This window comes from Callorhinus ursinus, unplaced genomic scaffold (assembly GCF_003265705.2).
Source record: "Callorhinus ursinus isolate GAN/ISIS: 27379988/994484 unplaced genomic scaffold, GSC_fseal_2.0 scaffold50, whole genome shotgun sequence".
In the NCBI taxonomy this organism is placed as follows: domain Eukaryota; kingdom Metazoa; phylum Chordata; class Mammalia; order Carnivora; family Otariidae; genus Callorhinus; species Callorhinus ursinus.
The window spans coordinates 10,015,371-10,033,586 of NW_027397112.1; the positions used below are offsets into that span (position 1 = coordinate 10,015,371).

The 18,216-nt window shown below is 36.3% G+C and overlaps 1 protein-coding gene across 2 annotated transcripts in view; it reads right to left on the reverse strand.

Moving 5' to 3' along the window:
- EFCAB13 (EF-hand calcium binding domain 13) overlaps window positions 1–18,216 on the reverse strand; it is a 108,168-nt gene that overhangs the window by 45,212 nt on the left and 44,740 nt on the right. For both annotated transcript variants that reach the window (XM_073883099.1, XM_073883100.1), the window contains exons 8-9: window positions 11,099–11,173; window positions 4,173–4,316 (exon numbers count right to left, since the gene is read on the reverse strand). In XM_073883099.1, the coding sequence (XP_073739200.1) occupies window positions 4,173–4,316; window positions 11,099–11,173 (219 nt within the window). The remainder of the gene's footprint in view (window positions 1–4,172; window positions 4,317–11,098; window positions 11,174–18,216) is intronic.

The window sequence follows — 18,216 nt, forward strand, 5'->3', positions numbered from 1 at the left end:
ACAAATATTATTAGTGGCCAAATAAGCATTACAGAATCAGAAATTACTATTTTGGCCCCTATCTGGCTTATCAAAACCTTAATGAATAATTCCTGGTTGAGACTGAGGCAATCAGTATAGTTATAGGCTCCATTTATTTCATAAGGGAAGTTCAAAAAAACCTCCCACTCTTATATATGTACTTCTGGAGGAAATTCAGCCTGGAAAATATAAACATCTAGTGTGAAAAAAAATATCCTAATCATCAAGGTCATATTCAGGGCAACATTACTTTGAAGGTGTTAAGTGACTATTAACACTACATTTCCATAATCTTCACAAAACTTCTGCAATATCAAAAACCTCCTCTATCAAAAATTATGCTAGTCACTACTTTTCACCCAGTTCAATTATCAGATTACTAATCATGAGAGAAAAAACTAAGGCACCAATATCCTATTTCAGAAACCAAACTACCTGACACTCCCAGAACTGACATCAAGTTATCTTCCATATTTCTTTTGCCATAACTTAATGAAGCAAATGCTTTTCGGACTTCCTTGCAAATTCCAATGGCCTAATTCTTTCCTCTTCATTGTGAAAACTCATAAAGATGAACATATTCTCCACATATCATTATTACTCAAAAAAACCAAACCAAATACAAAAACAAGATGTTAAAACAGTACCTATAACAGGGTGCTATGCCTTCTGCTAGTTATTTCACTACTTACTTCAAAATTTTGTTATAGAAAAATCCACATCTCCTACCTGGGTAACCTAAGACTTTTGGCATTCTGGGGTTGTCCTTTCCTTTAATATTTAATGAAAATAGTTCAGATCCCAGACTGTACCCTATATGAACATAAATCAATACTCCCTCCAAAGGGCGCCTGGGTGGCTCAGGCCTTGAACGTCTGCCTTCGGCTCAGGACATGATCCCAGCGCCCTGGGATCGAGCCCTGCATCGGGCTCCCCGCTCAGCGGGAAGCCTGCTTCTCCCTCTCCCACTCCTCCTGCTTGTGTTCCCTCTCTCTCTGTGAAATAAATAAATAAAATCTTTAAAAAAAAATACTCCCTCCAAAATTTGAGGATTTCTGAGTGTTTATACTCTTGTGATTGATTTTTGTTTTCTCTGTTCCCCTGGACTCTTGATCTCACTCACATTATCACATTCTATAGGTGCTATATTCTCTCCACCCCAAGCCTACCTAACACAGAACCTATAGACTTTTCTCCTTGAAATCCACCCACCAACACTACTAACACAAGGCTATTGTATATAACCAGCTTCTACTAGATAACTCGCAATTAATGGGAGTATGCGAGTTCTTTATAGTACAACAAGCAACTACATACTATTGTCCTAGAGTTCTATAGCTACTCTCTATTGATTGCAGGACCCCCAATCCACTCTTAGCTTCCCCCAGGCTTCTTCCTCCAGCTGTCAAATAGCCACTGTGGTATTCTAAGTTCCTGTTATTTTTTTTAAGACTTTATTTATTTGACAGAGAAAGACAGCAAGAGAGGGAACACAAGCAGGGGGAGTGGGAGAGGAAGAAGCAGGCTTCCCACCAAGCAGGGAGCCCAATGTGGGACTTGATCCCAGGACCCTGGGATCATGACCTGAGCCGAAGGCAGACGCTTAACACCTGAGCCACCCAGGCACCCCATTCCTGTTATTTTCTTAAATAGAGTACTTTATGTTATCTTTTTACTCAAACTAGGTGTCTCCCAATAGGCTTTAGCTCCCATAATCAAACAAACCTATTAAAATGATTTTCCTAGTCAAAGGACAAGGACCTTCCCTATGAAGAATTTTACCTTAAGTCACAACCAGCTTATTAAAATGACAAAGTGAAGAAATCTTGTTCTCCCTCATTGGAGGAAATGGAGTAAAGGGTGAGACTTATTAACTCATTCAACATATATTTGTTGAGCAGTTAATATGTACCATAAGCACTGTACTAGTAGGTACTGAGGATACAATATTGAGCAAAAGTAGACATGATATCTGCTTTCCTGCTGCTTATTCTTATTTGAGATACAGATCTTAATAAAACAATAAGAAATAAAAATTGCAACTGTGGTTAGTGCTGTGAAAGTGTATGAGAATTTGACCGAGTTAGAGAAGTCATGGAAACATCCCTATAGAGCTGAATTTAAATCTAAAGTGTAAGTAGGAATTAACTAGGAGGAGCAGAATGTTCCAGGGAAAGAAAAGAATATATGCAAAGGCTATGGCAGGAGGAGGCAGGGTATACAACTGAAACTCTGCAAAGACACAGTGAGCAAAGCAGAATGTGGTCTGCAATAAAGCTGGAGACCTATAGTAAAGGCCAGATATTGCAAGGCCTTGTATGCAACATTAAAGGGTTTTTCATCCCAAGAAGTATTTTTAGATTTTATGCAGGAGGTAACATGATGAGATGTGTGTTTTAAAAAGATTATTCTGGCTACAGTGTAAAGGAGAAAGACCAGATATGGGTGGCTTGTTAGGATGAACATTGATAGTCCTAAGGAAAGATTATGGTAACTTGGACTAAGGTAGTAATATTGGAAAATAGATACCTAGAAAAAGATATCTAGGAGTTTAAAATAAGAGCAATTCCTAATGATTGCATGAGGAGAACAGAGAAAACAGAGTTGTCAAGGATAATTCTCAGGTTTCTGCTTCACATTTCTTGAGACTGTTCTAGGTGCCAAACACAGTAATAAATGTTTATATTTAATTCCTACAACAATCCTATGAAATTAGCATAATTTTTCAGTTTAGCTCCCCAAATAAAGTAGAAGGCCTGGAAGTCCAGGCCAGGATTCCCTAAGTCAAAAAAAAAAAAGGTGCTGCAGTGATCTCACGTATGATTTCTGTTGCTTCTGGTAGAGGATGCCCTAAAGGCTATTTAATAATATGGCTTGAGATTAAACTTTAAAATCCCCATTTTATGGACATCTTCATGCCTCAGAACATCCCTACAATTATGTCTACTAACCCAGAACCCACCATAAATGACTACCTAGTAAAATCCATGCAGCCTGGGGTGCCTGGGTGGCTCATTAGTTAAGCGACCAACTCTTGATTTCAACCCAAGTCATGATTTCAGGGTTATGAGATTGAGCCCCGCATCAGGCTCTGCACTGGGTGTGGAGTCTGCTTAAGATTCTCTCTGCCCCTCACTCCTCTCCTTCTCAAAAACCAAAAACAAATCCATGCAGCCAGGTTCTATCTTCACAACACATTTCAGCAGCCAAAGGCCCATAAAAAGCCATCACTAACAAATGACAAAAACTAATGGAAGCCCATTGAAAAAGATGTCATGTCTCATTATTTTCCTGCCATATTTACACAAACTATTCCCCCAGTCTGAAATATCTTTCTCACTCTTTACTACCATCTTCAACCAACCAACCCCTACTGATCCTTCAAGATTTAGCTCAGGTATCACATCCTCTGATAATCTTTTTCTGGTCCTTCCAGGATACATTTGCAGCCTATCTACATTTATCATAGTATTTGTTATACAACATTATAATTCTCATTTTACTTGACTCTTTCCACACTAGAATGTGAGCTCCTTTGGAAAAAGAGGTGTGTTCTATTCATCTGTGTATCACCTAGCACAGTTTCAAGCACAGTAGATACTAAATGACTATCTGACTTATTAAATAAATGGATATTCAATGAATCAATTATTTATCAGTCCATTATTATCAGACACCCCCTGGTGACATGTAAACATATGATACAAAACATCTGTTAAATATATTTATAATGTTTAAAAGAAATCTACATTTTGCAGAGTACCTGAAAAGCATAGGAAGATTATATAATCAAAGCTATCCAAAAAAATTAAAAACTCAAGAAATTTAGGTCTTCTAACTTGAGAAGCCAATGCCCTTGACACTACAGAAACTATCTCTACACAGATAAGAAATGACTATTGGAAAAGAAAGGTAAGTTTGAAAAGAAAATAAATCCATTTTTCTCTTAGATTTTTACCAAACATACTAAAATATGACAATTTTAGAAGTTTCTCATTTAATTTTCCTAGACTATCTCTTACCATAGACACCTGTAAGCAGTAATGATGGCAAAAGGCAAGAATCAGAAGAAAAAGAAGGAGAAATAAAGGATGAATCAGAAAACTGATATCCAAGAAAGATATATATACATATTAATTCAAATAACTCACTGTCTATACTAGCATGTTTTATCACTTCCTGAAAAGTTTCAGGGATTACGGGGATATCCATGCTATCCAAAACAGTAGCCAGTTCATCAGTTGCAACTCGACCACCTTTTATCCTACAGAAAATCTTCAAGGCATTTTGGAATGCTGCAAAAATACAATAAACAAAGAAATTATTTTACCATAAGAACCAATAGATTTTCTTGGAGGAGCTGATTTTGTGTCAATAACCTACCAGGTTAGACATAGGGTTTCCTAAAACTTTATCTGCAAGTAGGCATTTGCTCAATTCTGACCACATTCTTAGTATAAACTATAATTTTTGCTATTATCACTACTGATATAAAATTAGCAACAATAGCTGGTATTTATTAAATGCTATTTATATGCTGAGCATTGTGCTAAAAGCTATGGGTATTGTGCTAAAAGGTATGGGTTCTCTCATTATACTACAGTCACCTCTCAGTTAAAACTTTTAACTAAAATAATGTCTTACCAGTGGTATAATCTATAATAGCAAGGCAGCTTAAACCAAAATTTGAGAGCATGATTAATTGCTTAAAAATGTAATTTTGTAAACATAGTATAAAAGAGAGAAGAATGGAGTAGATGTAAAATTTCTATTTCTCCATAGAAACTTCATTTTCTTTTTTTTTAAGATTTTATTTATTTGCCAGAGAGAGGAGGAGGAACACAAGCAGGCAAAGGGAGAAGCAGTTTCCCTGCTGAGCAAGGAGCCCAATGTGGGACTCGATCCCAGGATCCTGGGATCATGACCTTAGCCGAAGGCAGACATTTAAGCAACTGAGCCACCCAGGCATCCCTAGAAACTTCATTTTCTTATGCTAACTGTCCTTAGTATCAAAAATGAATTGGAAAGAACACAGAAGAAAATATTCATATTAATGAAAGAATTTTCCCTAAACAAATGTCTTCCTTAAAACCTAAACAGATTGATACCTAATGCTGAATTTAAGTACTCCTCAGACCACTGCAATCCTTAATTTAATTTGATAAGGAAACAATAATCAATAATAACAATAATTACAATATTGTTTATTGTATTTAATTTAATCAATTAAATTACAATTTAATTGTAATTAAGTTAATAATTACAATAACAATAATCAATAAAAACAATAAACAATAATCAATACCAGAGAACAAATCACTTTATAGTCAGACCACATTTTCTTGGAATTCAAGATATAACGAGCAAAATGATCCACAAGGTTTTAGATTTGCACAGACAGGGAGGAAGAACTGGGCATTAGTCATTCATTCAACCAGTGGTTATTGATCAAGTGAGCAAAAGTGGCAGAGGAAGGACCTTTGAGAACCCTCTCCTCCATAAAAGCAATGAGAACACTGGTGAAAATTATCAGATCAACTTTTTTCAAAACTCTGGATATAAATCAAAGGTTTACAGCAATCCAAAGAATGTTTTTTTTTTTTAAGAAAAATGGCTGAATCTCAATAATAGTGAACTTTGTGGCATTTTAACTTGCCATATTCTCATCTCACCATCCCAGCTTCCTAGGAACTTTGAAAACTAAGAGCCTACAATCATGATGAAAAACAGCAGCCTGACAGCCAATGGAGAAGAATGAGGTTAGAACTTCTTTAAAGCCCCATTCCCTAAGAACTGTCATTATTAGACCTGTTTGGTGGTCCCATGGAAGACCTTACTTGCACAACCATCCTTATTTGACCTGACTCAAAATTTGCCCAATGCAGAGTCTTTTCCCTGGGAGTACTCATCAAAAACAATCAGAAGCAATTAGTTAACATTATGAATGCCTGAAGTGGAGCAAGCCCTGGGTGTTATATGTAAGTAATGAATCACTAAAGTCTACTCCTGAAACCAGTATTACACTATATCTTAACTAACTAGAATTTAAATAAAACTTGAAACAAACAACAACAAAAAGACACATTCTGAAGTCCTGCTCTTCAATGTTATTGCTGCTCTTCTAATGACATACTAATTTTAAAAAAGTCAAATAAACCCACAACTGTACAAAGAACAAAGATAAAAAATAAAGATAAAAGCAACACAAATTTCCCATTCAGGGCATGCAAAAAATGATACATTTTGATTAATATCCTACTCAGATAATTTTCTACTTTTTTTTATGCACATCAATGATTGTGAACATTTCACCCAAATAAAACAGTACATACAGTCTACTATCTTTTCACTCAAAAATATGTCATGGGCCTATTTCCAAGTCAATAAAAACAGTTGGAGCAAACAACAGGCTAGCAAACAAGCTTAAAAGGAAAATCTGGGGAATGAGATATCCATAGAGGCCTTTGAAAAGTGCCAACATATTCCTGAGCATCTAGATGGCCACACACATGGATAGGGCCATACCCAGGGAAACCTGAGCAGGTCCTGAACTCTCACCTCTGGCTTACATTGAGGATACACTTAAGAAGGAAGTGAAGGCTGAGGAAGAGTTGAAAACTATCTGTCTGAGTGTTGAAGGCATGCCCCAATGCATGCACAGATCCCTCTGGTTCTCTTCTAACTAATAATTGATAACTAGGGAGCCTGGGTGGCTCAGTTGGTTAAGCGACTGCCTTCAGCTCAGGTCATGATCCTGGAGTCCCAGGATCGAGTCCTGCATCAGGTTCCCTGCTTGGCAGGGAGTCTGCTCCCTCTGACCCTCCCCCCTCTCATGTGCTCTCTCTCTCTCAAATAAATAAAATCTTTAAAAAAATAATAATTGATAACTAATTTTGCTTTACAAAGGCATAATAAAGATAGAGGCACAGATATAAATATAAAATATAATACAAAAATAAATATATATAAAACTAAAAAATATAAGAAAAGTTATATTCATTGTGAAATTGTTTATAATACTAAGATAATTAGAACCAATTAAATATTCAATAATAAAGGATTAGTTAAATAAATTATAGTATATCTACATTTTTCAGATACCATACAGCTATTAAAAAGTAATAGGTTGACCGACACCTACTAGCATGGAAAACCTTCCAAGACATATTATCCAGTTAAAAAAAAAAAATCATGATAGACAATAACATATTTGGCATGATTCCTTTCTCTTAAAGTAGAAGATAATTCTATTTTTCCCTTTTATTTTCTTAGGGTCTCTTGATTCCTAACTGTATGTTTGATCTTTCCACTTGCCTCTGTAAGATTTAGGTCCTCTTGTTCTACTCTGCCTAGTAATTGATAACTCATTTTGTCTTACAAAATATATCAATATGCACACATACATATATATTCAAATTGCATATAAAAAGATTCCAAAGTCAACATTAAACTAACAATCTAGGAAGAATTAAAGAGCCTCATTTACATATTTATATTCATATATTGCTTGGCTATTTTATAAAAATAATATATTCAAGAATTAGGCATATTGTTTTAAGAGATGAAAAAGATCTAACCAAAGAGGCAAAGAATCTGTACTCAGAAAACTATAAAATACTCATGAAAGAAATTGAGGAAGACACAAAGAAATGGAAAAACGTTCCATGCTCATGGATTAGAAGAACAAATATTCTGAAGATGTCAATGCTACCTAGAGCAATCTACACATTTAATGCAATCCCTATCAAAATATCATCCACTTTTTTCAAAGAAATGGAACAAATAATCCTAAAATTTGTATGGAACCAGAAAAGACCCCGAATAACCACAGGAATGTTGGAAAAAAAAAAAAAGCAAAGCCGGTGGCATCACAATTCTGGAATTCCAGCTCTATTACAAACCTGTCATCATCAAGACAGTATGGTACTGGCACAAAAACAGACACATAGATCAATGGAACAGAATAGAGAGCCCAGAAATGGACCCTCAACTCTATGGTCAACTCATCTTTGACAAAGCAGGAAAGAATGTCCAATGGAAAAATTACAGTCTCTTCAACAAATAGTGTTGGGCAAATTGGACAGCCACATGCAGAAGAATGAAACTGGACCATTTCCTTACACCACACACAAAAATAGACTCCAAATGGTTGAAAGACCTAAATGTGAGACAGGAGTCCATCAAAATCCTAGGGGAGAACACAGGCAGCAACTTCTTCCATGTCAGACACAGCAGGTTCTTCCTAGAAACATCGCCAGAGGCAAGGGAAGCAAGGACAAAATTGAACTATTGGGACTTCATCAAGATAAAAAGCTTTTGCCAGCAAAAGAAACAGTCAACAAAACCAAAAGACAACTGACAGAATGGGAGAAGATATTTACAAATGACATATCAGATAAAGGGCCAGTATCCAAAATCTATAAAGAATTTATCAAACTCAACACCCAAAGAACAAATAATCCAATCAAGAAATGGGCAGAAGACATGAACAGACATTTTTCCAAAGAAGACATCCAAATGGCCAACAGACACATGAAAAAGTGCTCAACATTGCTCGGCATCAGGGAAATCCAAGTCAAAACCTCAATGAGATACTACCTCACACCAGTCAGAATGGCTAAAATTAACAAGTCAGGAAACGACAGATGTTGGCGGGGATGCGGAGAAAGGGGAACCCTCCTACACTGTTGGTGGGAATGCAAGCTGGTGCAGCCACTCTGGAAAATAGTATGGAGGTTCCTCAAACAGTTGAAAATAGAGCTACCCTACAATCCAGCAATTGCACTACTGGGTATTTACCACAAAAATACAAATGTAGTGATCTGAAGGGGTACGTGCACCCCGATGTTCACAGCAGCAATGTCCACAATAGCCAAACTATGGAAAGAGCCAAGATGTTCATCAACAGATGAATGGATAAAGAAGATGTGGTATACATATACAATGGAATATTATGCAGCCATCAAAAGGAATGAAATCTTGCCATTTGCAATGATGTGGATGGAACTGGAGGGTATTATGCTGAGCGAAATAAGTCAAACAGAGAAAGACATGTATCATATGACCTCACTGATATGAGGAATTCTTAATCTCAGGAAACAAACTGAGGGTTGCTGGAGTGGTGGGGTGGTGGGAAGGATGGGGTGGCTGGGTGATAGACATTGGGGAGGGTATGTGCTATGGTGAGCGCTGTGAATTGCGTAAGACTGCTGAATCACAGTCCTGTACCTCTGAAACAAATAATACATTTTATGTTAAAAAAAAAAACATAAAAAACAAGATAGTAGGAAGGAAAAACGAAGGGTGGGAAATCGGAGGGTGAGATGAACCATGAGAGACTATGGACTCTGAGAAACAAACTGAGGGTTCTAGAGGGGAGGAGCATGGGGGGATGGGTTAGCCTGGTGATGGGTATTAAAGAGGGCACATACTGAATGGAGCACTGGGTGTTATATGCAAACAATGAATCATGGAACACTACATCAAAAACTAATGATGTAATGTATCGAGATTAATATAACATAATAAAAATAAATAAATAAATAATTAAAAAAGAGGTGAAAAATAAACTTGGGACTTTGTTAGTCTCAGAACATTTGACCATAAACAAAAATAAGGTTAAAATAGGAATCTGAGATTTTAAAAACAAAGGGATACATGGGAGCTAAACTGTGGCTTAAAAAGTAGGCAGCACTTAGGAACCCAAACACACATATAAATCTATAGTCAACAAAAAGCTTGGTTTTCAGGGTGAAAACCGAGTAGACAAAGGGAGAACGAGGAGAAACCCAATTCTATAGGAGTTAATCAAAATGCCAAGTAGGAAGTAAGGATTAATAAAAGAAAAGCAAGCCAAGCATTTATCTATATTGTTAATTGCTGTATATGGTAGGCATTTAATAACATTTATTACATTAATGAATACATAAACATTAAGTTTTTCTTGGCTTTTGCTTGCTAATCCAGGTATATGAAGACCATCGCATTCATATATCCTTGATTCTAAGAAAATACAGTGAGGTTGACTACAAAAATATATAATCCCAAGGACTGTCTATAGGAACTTGATCTTGCCTAATGAAAAAGCCAAGGAACTGGTTTTTGTTTTGTTTTGTTTTAAACCAAGAAACTGTTAAAATTAGGTCATGAACACTAGAGATCTCAGACTTTTGGAAGCACTGTCTCTATCACTAACATGAATAGTTCTTCCAATCACTTTCTTTGCAATTTATATGTAGTGTAAACGAAAAGTTGTTAGGAGATCCATCAGCATCTGAAATTTTTGGGGAGAAATATAAGCAGTGAACAGAGTACTGTTGACATAGAGAAGAAAATACATGAGACTTCAAAGGGAAAAAAAGAAAAAACACATGCACAAAGGTGTGGAAATAAGAATGAAATTGGCATGTATAGAGATTTTGATTAACTGGAGCATGGGTTCTTGCCTGGAGAAGATTCTACAGAGAAAGGAGGAATGGCAAGCAAAATTATAAGGAGGTGAGGACGCCAAGCATAAGAGTTTGGACTACATTCATTTGATCATAGGAAGAACGTCTAAATTTCTGAGCAGGTGAATGACATGACAAAAATCACATTAAGAAAATTAATCTAGGGCACCTGGGTGGCTCAGTCGGTTAAGCATCTGCTTTCAGCTCAGGTCATGATCCCAGGATCCTGGGATCGAGCCCCCACATTGGGCTCCCTGCTCAGTGGGGAGCCTGCTTCTCCCTCTCCCTCTACCTGCTGCTCCCCCTGCTTGTGCTCTCTGTCTCACTCTCTCTCTCAAAATAAATAAATAAAATCTTTTAAAAAAAGAAAAGAAAATTAATCTAGCAGTTGTGTGCATCCAATGGAGATTAGAGAAAAAAAATTAGGATACCATGGAAGTGATCCACATTTTTCAGTTCCTTTTATGAAATAACTCATGTCTAATTTTTCTCAACCTAGACTCCTGGGGGGAAAAGTACTGAAAAGATTCTGAAAAAAATGTAAATTCATATAACCACCCCACCTTAAAATCAGTTACAATCAAAATCATTCTGTTCTATAATTTTGAAGAATCTTTTTTTTTTTTTACCTGGATCCTGAGAGACCAAATAACAAACATCGTTCACAGCCTTAAGGAAATCTGAAAAGTCCAGCATTCCATTAACTATAATAATGGTTCAGAAACAAAAGGAAAAAAACTGCATTAGCAAACTCACTAAGAACATGAGATAAAAATGCAAACTAAAAATGTGAATAGAATTGACTGATATTAGAATACCATAGTCTTTACACAAGGATAGTCAACATTAACATTAAATATAGAATGTAAAAAGAAAATTTATCAGAAAAAATTTACATATTGTAATTATATAATAAATAGTGTTCAGCAATAATAAGAATGATATAGACTAGAATTAAAGATACTGCAGTGCTCTTTGCTCAAAGCTCTAATTTTTATATTTGTAATTGGGTACAAAACAAAAATCATGCAACGTGTCAATTTTACATACATAATGGTGTTACCTTGAAAGAATAGGACTGATTTGATTGTGTTCTAGAAAAGCCCTCTATACCAGTGGTTTTTGGGGAGATTGTGGATCCAATTGAGATTCTAATGAAAGCTTTGCCTCACATTGTTCCATCTCCCTCTCTCCTGTCCTCCTTTCCTCTCTCTCTCTCACTCGCTCTCATTATATACACATACACACAAAGTGCATTAAAACAAATGCACAAAATATTGCACAGTATTAAACCAATCCTTAACCCCCCAAAATCATCTCATTTCTCAAGCAAAAAGTAATGCCTTTCTTAAAAGAAGAAAAAAAGAAATCTAAATTGTACAAATGAAAATTTCATAAGAAATCTTTGATTGGCTTGAAGGAGAAGTTTAAATGATGACTTTTCTTGCATGATAATGCACAGGTCATGTCTAATAGCAACTAGAGCTGAAAATCCAGATTTACAAAGTATGACAAAACACAGAATCAGGGTTCTTAATCCCATTTTCTAGACAAGTATAGATCTGTGTCAAGGAACATCTGAATTTTTCAAGATTCTTCAAGTAACTACAAAGTCATTTCCCTCTTCATTTAGTAAATGAGGCCAACTTTGTAAGGGTTTATCTATTTCAGAAGAAAATTATTATAAACCCACAATTCAATTTAATGTAATCTGAACAAAGTAACCTATAAAAGAACATTTCAGTGCTTCCAGTGGTCTGCAGGCTTCTACCTTCAGAGAAATTGACAAGGCTTAGTGGTTCTCATTTCTAAACCACAGAAACACTTTCTCTAATATTGGAAAGTTTGTCAAGTTGTCTGCCTCAAAACTTCTTTTTCAGTATAATAACTTGCGAGTGGTTTCTCCTTCAAAAAACAATGAAACATCTGCACAAATTTCAATCAACTACTTTGACTTGTTTTCTGACTTCTATGTGACCTAGGGTTAAACAAAAACCTTTTAGATAAAACATCAAAAGCACAATCCATAAAAGAAATAATTGTAGACTAGACTTCTTCAGAAGTATGAACTTATGTTTTTTGAAAGACATTCTTCAAAAAATGAAAAGACAAGCCATACACTAGAAGAAAATATTTACTAATCACATATCCAGTAAAAGACTCATAGAATATATACTTTCAAAATGCAATATAAGAACACAAACACATTTTTAATGGCCATAAGATATACATAGCAAATAAGTATCATTTGATCATTCAGGAAATGCAAATTAAAACCACAATGAGTTAATACCATATAACTATTAGAATGACTACAATTTTTAAAGGCTCACCCATCCCAGGATTGGCAAGGATGAGGAGCAACTGGAACTCTCATATATTGTTCATGGCAATGTAAAATAATTTAGCTGCTTTGCAAGCACAGTTTAGCAGTTTCTAAAAAATTTAAATATATATCTACCATATGACCCATCATTCTACCACCAGGTATTTACCCAAGATAAATGAAAGCATAGCACCACACATAGACAAATGAATGTTTACACCAGCTTTATTAGTAATAAATAAAAACTGGAAAAACCCAAATGTTCATCATTAGTGAATGGATAAACAAATTATGGCATATCCACAAAAGAGATTACTACTTAGCAACAAAAAGAAATAAACTTATATGTATAAAAGCATAGATTAATCTCAATATAATTAAGCTGAATGAAAGAAATCAGACTAAAAAATGAGTACTTACTGCATGATCCCATTTATATAAAATTCTAGAAAATGCAAACAGTCTGTAGTGACAGAAGCAGATCAGTGTTTACCTGGGGAGTGGTAAGGGGGCTTGTGGAGAGAGAATGAGGACTTACAAAGGGGTAGGAATAAGAGGTATTGAGTTTTCACAATATATACATATGTCAAAATTTTCAAACTATATACTTTAAATATTCCAATTATACCTCAGTAAAACTATAAAATATGCAGATAATTTTAAAATCCACTGGTATAACCAATTATGAAAAAAAGTACAAAGGTGTTGTCAAAAAATTAAAAACAGAACTACCATATCATCCAGCAAGCTCACTTCTCTATATATATCCAAAGGAAATAAAAACACTATCTCAAAGAAATATGTGCTCTCCATATTCACTGCAGCATTATTCACAATAGCCATGAAATGGAAACAGCCTAAATGCTCACCAACAGATGAATAGATAAAGAAAATGTGATATCTATGTAACTCTATCTATAACTATATGATATATTTTGGGGTGTGGAGGAAATGGGCAAATGTTTGTCAAAGGATACAAACTTTAGGTATAAGATGAACAAGTTCTGGGAATCTAATTTACAGCATGGTGACTACAGTTAATAATACTACATTGTATATTTGAAATGTGCTGAGAGAGTAGATCTTAAGAGATCTTAGTGTTCTCATCACATACACACAAAAAAAGTAACTACATGAGGTGATGGATGTGTTATTTACTTGATTATGATAATCTTTTCACAATGTATATGTATATCAAATCATGTACACCTTAAATATATACAATATACACAATTTTATTTGTCAATTATATCTCAATAAAGCTGGATGAAATAACATAATTTGACATAAACCATTTTCCTATGGATATATGCATATCCTATGACCCAGCTTCTTCATTTCTAGGAATCTATCCTATAAAAATATTTACACAGATGTGCAAGAATTAATGAATAAGAATGTTCTTTGTAGCATTATTTGTTATAGCAAAAATTTTAGAGGTAATTTCACCATTAATCAATATGCGCCAATTAAAATGTATATAACAAATAGCCAGGAAGAATACCTACCAAATTATTAACAGTGTTTACCATGAGGAATTATATAGAAAGATGAGGGTGAAGAGGTAATTTTCATTTTGTAATTTCTAAACTTCCAAAAGCTAAAAATATTAAATTAAAACAAAAAAACCTTAAATTCACACATGAAAATTTTTCATTTATTTGTAATTATCACCAAGATATTCAATGTACGCCTATATTTTTTCAATGTAAAAATTAATGAGCAAAAATTTAAACTAACATATCATCTAAAATTTGTTGTATGGCCACTAATTGCAAAGCAGCAGAAAGAGAAGTTCAGAAAACAATCCCATTTAAATCACACCAAAAATAATAAAATACCAGGGAGGTGGAGCAAGATGGCAGAGGAGTAAGAGACCTGGATTTCGTCTGGTCTCAGGAATTCAGCTGAATAGGGATCAAACCATTCTGAACACCTACGAACTCAACAGGAGATCGAAGAGAGGAATAGCAACAACTCTCTGAACAGAAAAGCGACCACTTACTGGAAGGTAGGACGTGCGGAGAAGTGGATCCGAGGCGATATTCGGAAGGATAGATGGCGGGGGAGGGGAGCTCTGTTGGCCACTTCTGGCAAGTGATAGAGCCGCGGAGCACAAAATCAGAACTTTTAGAAGTCAGCTCCACTGAGGGACGTCGCTCCAGTGGCTAAGTGGGGGGAGGAACCCTTGCGGGACAGTGTGGTCTCAGGACCCGCGGGGTCACAGAAAGACCCGGGGTGCCTGAGTGTGGCAGAGTCCCACGTATGGAGTGGGGAAGCCGGCTGCAGAGATGGAGCTGAGGCGTGGGCTCTCAGCTCGGGGTTGCCATAAACTGTGATCAGCGACACAGTCGGGCCACTGCTCCTCCAGCAGGGACCTAACAAGTGGCAGATGCGGGGAGACTCCCCTTCCTCACCTGGGAGGAGCGGCACGGGAGCACACCGCAGGGATCTGCTGGGTTTGGAGACTCCACACGGGGTTGGGTGCCAGAGATAGAAACGCTCGGTCACAGGCCAGGTGAGCACGGAGTGCGGCCTAAGACCGGGGAGACGGGAGTGACTGACTGCTTTTCTCTGGGAGCACACTGAGGAGCGGGACCCCGAGTTCTCGACTCCTCCGGGCGGAGACTGGGGGGGGCCGCCATTTTCACTCTCGTCCTCCAAAGCTGTACCAAGAGCTTGCAGGGAACAAAAGCTCCTGAGAGCAAACCCGAGCAGATTACTTAGCCTGAACGGACAAGGGCGGGGCAATTCCGCCTCTGGCAAAGACATTTGAGAACCACCGCAACAGGCCCCTCCCCCAGAAGATCAGCACGAACATCCAGCCGAGACCAAGTTTACCAATCAAGAAGAACGGGGGAACTCCAGAGCTAGGGGAATACTGCACATAAAATTCATGGCTCTTTTACCATGATTCATTAGTTTTTCAAAGTTAATTTTTTTAACTGTTTTTTTTTTAATTTTTCTTTTTCCCTTTTACAACCAACATCTTATCAATCCCTTTTTGAAAAAAATTTATTTTTCATTTTTAGAGTCATATTCTATCCCTTCATAGTAGATACCCTTATTTTTGGCATATATATATAAGTTGTTCTCTCTTTAAAATTTTGAGATACAGTTTCTTCTAACAGATCAAAATATACCCTAAATCACTAGTGTATGGCTTTGTTCTAGTCTCCTGCCTCATCACATTCTCTCCCTTTTTATTTCTTTTTTTTTAAATCTTCTTTTTTCAAACAGCTTATCAATTCCTTTTATAAAATCTTTTATACTTTTCATCTTTACAGTCATATTCCATCCCTTCATTGTATCAACCCTTATTTTGTACATATATAAGTTTTTCTTTCTTTAAAATTTTAGGAGGCACTTTCTTCTAACAGACTAAAATACACCCAAAATCTAGTGTGTGGCACTGATCTATGCACTAGCCTGATCATATCTGATCATATTCTGTTTTTTTTTTGTTCTGTTTTTGTTTGTTTTTATCTTTTTCTTTTTTTTTTTCTCTTTCTTTTTTCTTTCTTTCCCCTTTCTTTTCCCCTGGATTCAGGTCTTTTCTGATTTGTTTAGAGTATATTTGCTGGGGACATTGTTAATCTGTTAGCATTTTGTTCTCTCATTCATCTATTCTCCTCTGGACAAGATGACAGGATGAAAGATATCACCTCGGCAAAAAGAACAAGAGGTAGTACCGTCTGCCAGGGACCTACTCAATATGGACATTAGTATGATGTTGGACCTAGAGGTCAGAATCATGGTTTTAAAGATACTAGCTGGGCTTGAAAAAAGCATGGAAGTTATTAGAGACACCCCTCCAGGAGAAATAAAAGAACTAAAATCTAACCAAGTCGAAATCAAAAAGGCTATTAATGAGGTGCAATCAAAAATGGGGGCACTAACTGCTAGGATAAATGAGGTAGAAGAGAGAATCAATGATATAGAAGACCAAATGATGGAAAATAAAGAGGCTGAGAAAAAGAGAGAGAAACAACTACTGGATCACGAAGGCAGAATTCGAGTGATAAAAGATACGATAAGATGAAACAACATTAGAATAATTGGGATCCCAGAAGAAGAAAGAGAGAGAGGGGCAGAAGGTATATTGGAGCAAATAATAGCAGAGAACTTCCCTAATGTGGGGAAGGAAACAGACATCAAAATCCAGGAGGAACAGAGAACCCCTCTCAAAATCAATAAAAATAGGTAAACACCCCGACATCTAATAGTAAAACTTATGAGTCTCAGAGACAAAGAGAAAATCTTGAAAGCAGCTCGGGAGAAGAGATATGTAACCTATAATGGTAGAAATATTAGATTGGCAACAGACCTATCCACAGACACCTGGCAGGCCAGAAAGGACTGGCATGATATCTTCAGAGCACTAAATGAGAAAAATATGCAGCCAAGAATACTATATCCAGCTAGCCGGTCATTGAAAATAGATGGAGAGATAAAAAGCTTCCAGGCCAAACAAAAACTAAAGGAAGGGGTCCTCTAAACAATGAGAGAGCCTAAAAGCAGCATAGATCAGAAAGTAACACAGAAATATACAGTAACAGTCACCTTACAGGCAATACAATGGCACTAAATTCATATCTTTCAATAGTTACCCTGAATGTAAATGGGCTAAATGCCCCAATCAAAAGACACAGGCTATCAGATTGGATTAAAAAACAAGACCCATCAATATGCTGTCTGCAAGAGACTCATTTTAGACCCAAAGACACCCCTAGATTGAAAGTGAGGGGTGGCTTGTATCAGACAAATTAGATTTTAAAACAAAGACTGTAATAAGAGATGAGGAAGGACACTATATTCTACTTAAAGGGTCTATCCAACAAGAAGATCTAACAATTGTAAATATCTATGCCCCTAACATGAGATCAGCCAATTATATAAGGCAATTAATACCAAAAGCAAAGAAACACATTGACAACAATACAATAATAGTGGGGGACTTTAACATCCCCCTGACTGAAATGGACAGATCATCTAAGCAAAAGATCAACAAGGAAATAAAGACTTTAAATGACACAATGGACCAAATGGACTTCACAGACATATTCAGAACATTCCATCCCAAAGAAACGGAATTCACATTCTTCTCTAGTGCCCATGAAACATTCTCCAGAATAGATCACATCCTAGGTCACAAATCAGGTCTCAACCGGTACCAAAAGTTTGGGATTATTCCCTGCATATTTTCAGACCACAGTGCTTTGAAACTAGAACTCAATCACAAGAGGAAAGTCAGAAAGAACTCAAGTACATGGAGGCTAACAAGCATCCTACTAAAGAATGAATGGGTCAACCAGGAAATTAAAGAAGAATTAAAAAAATTCATGGAAACCAATGAAAATGAAAACACAACTGTTCAAAATCTTTGGGATACAGCAAAGGCAGTCCTGAGAGGAAAGTATA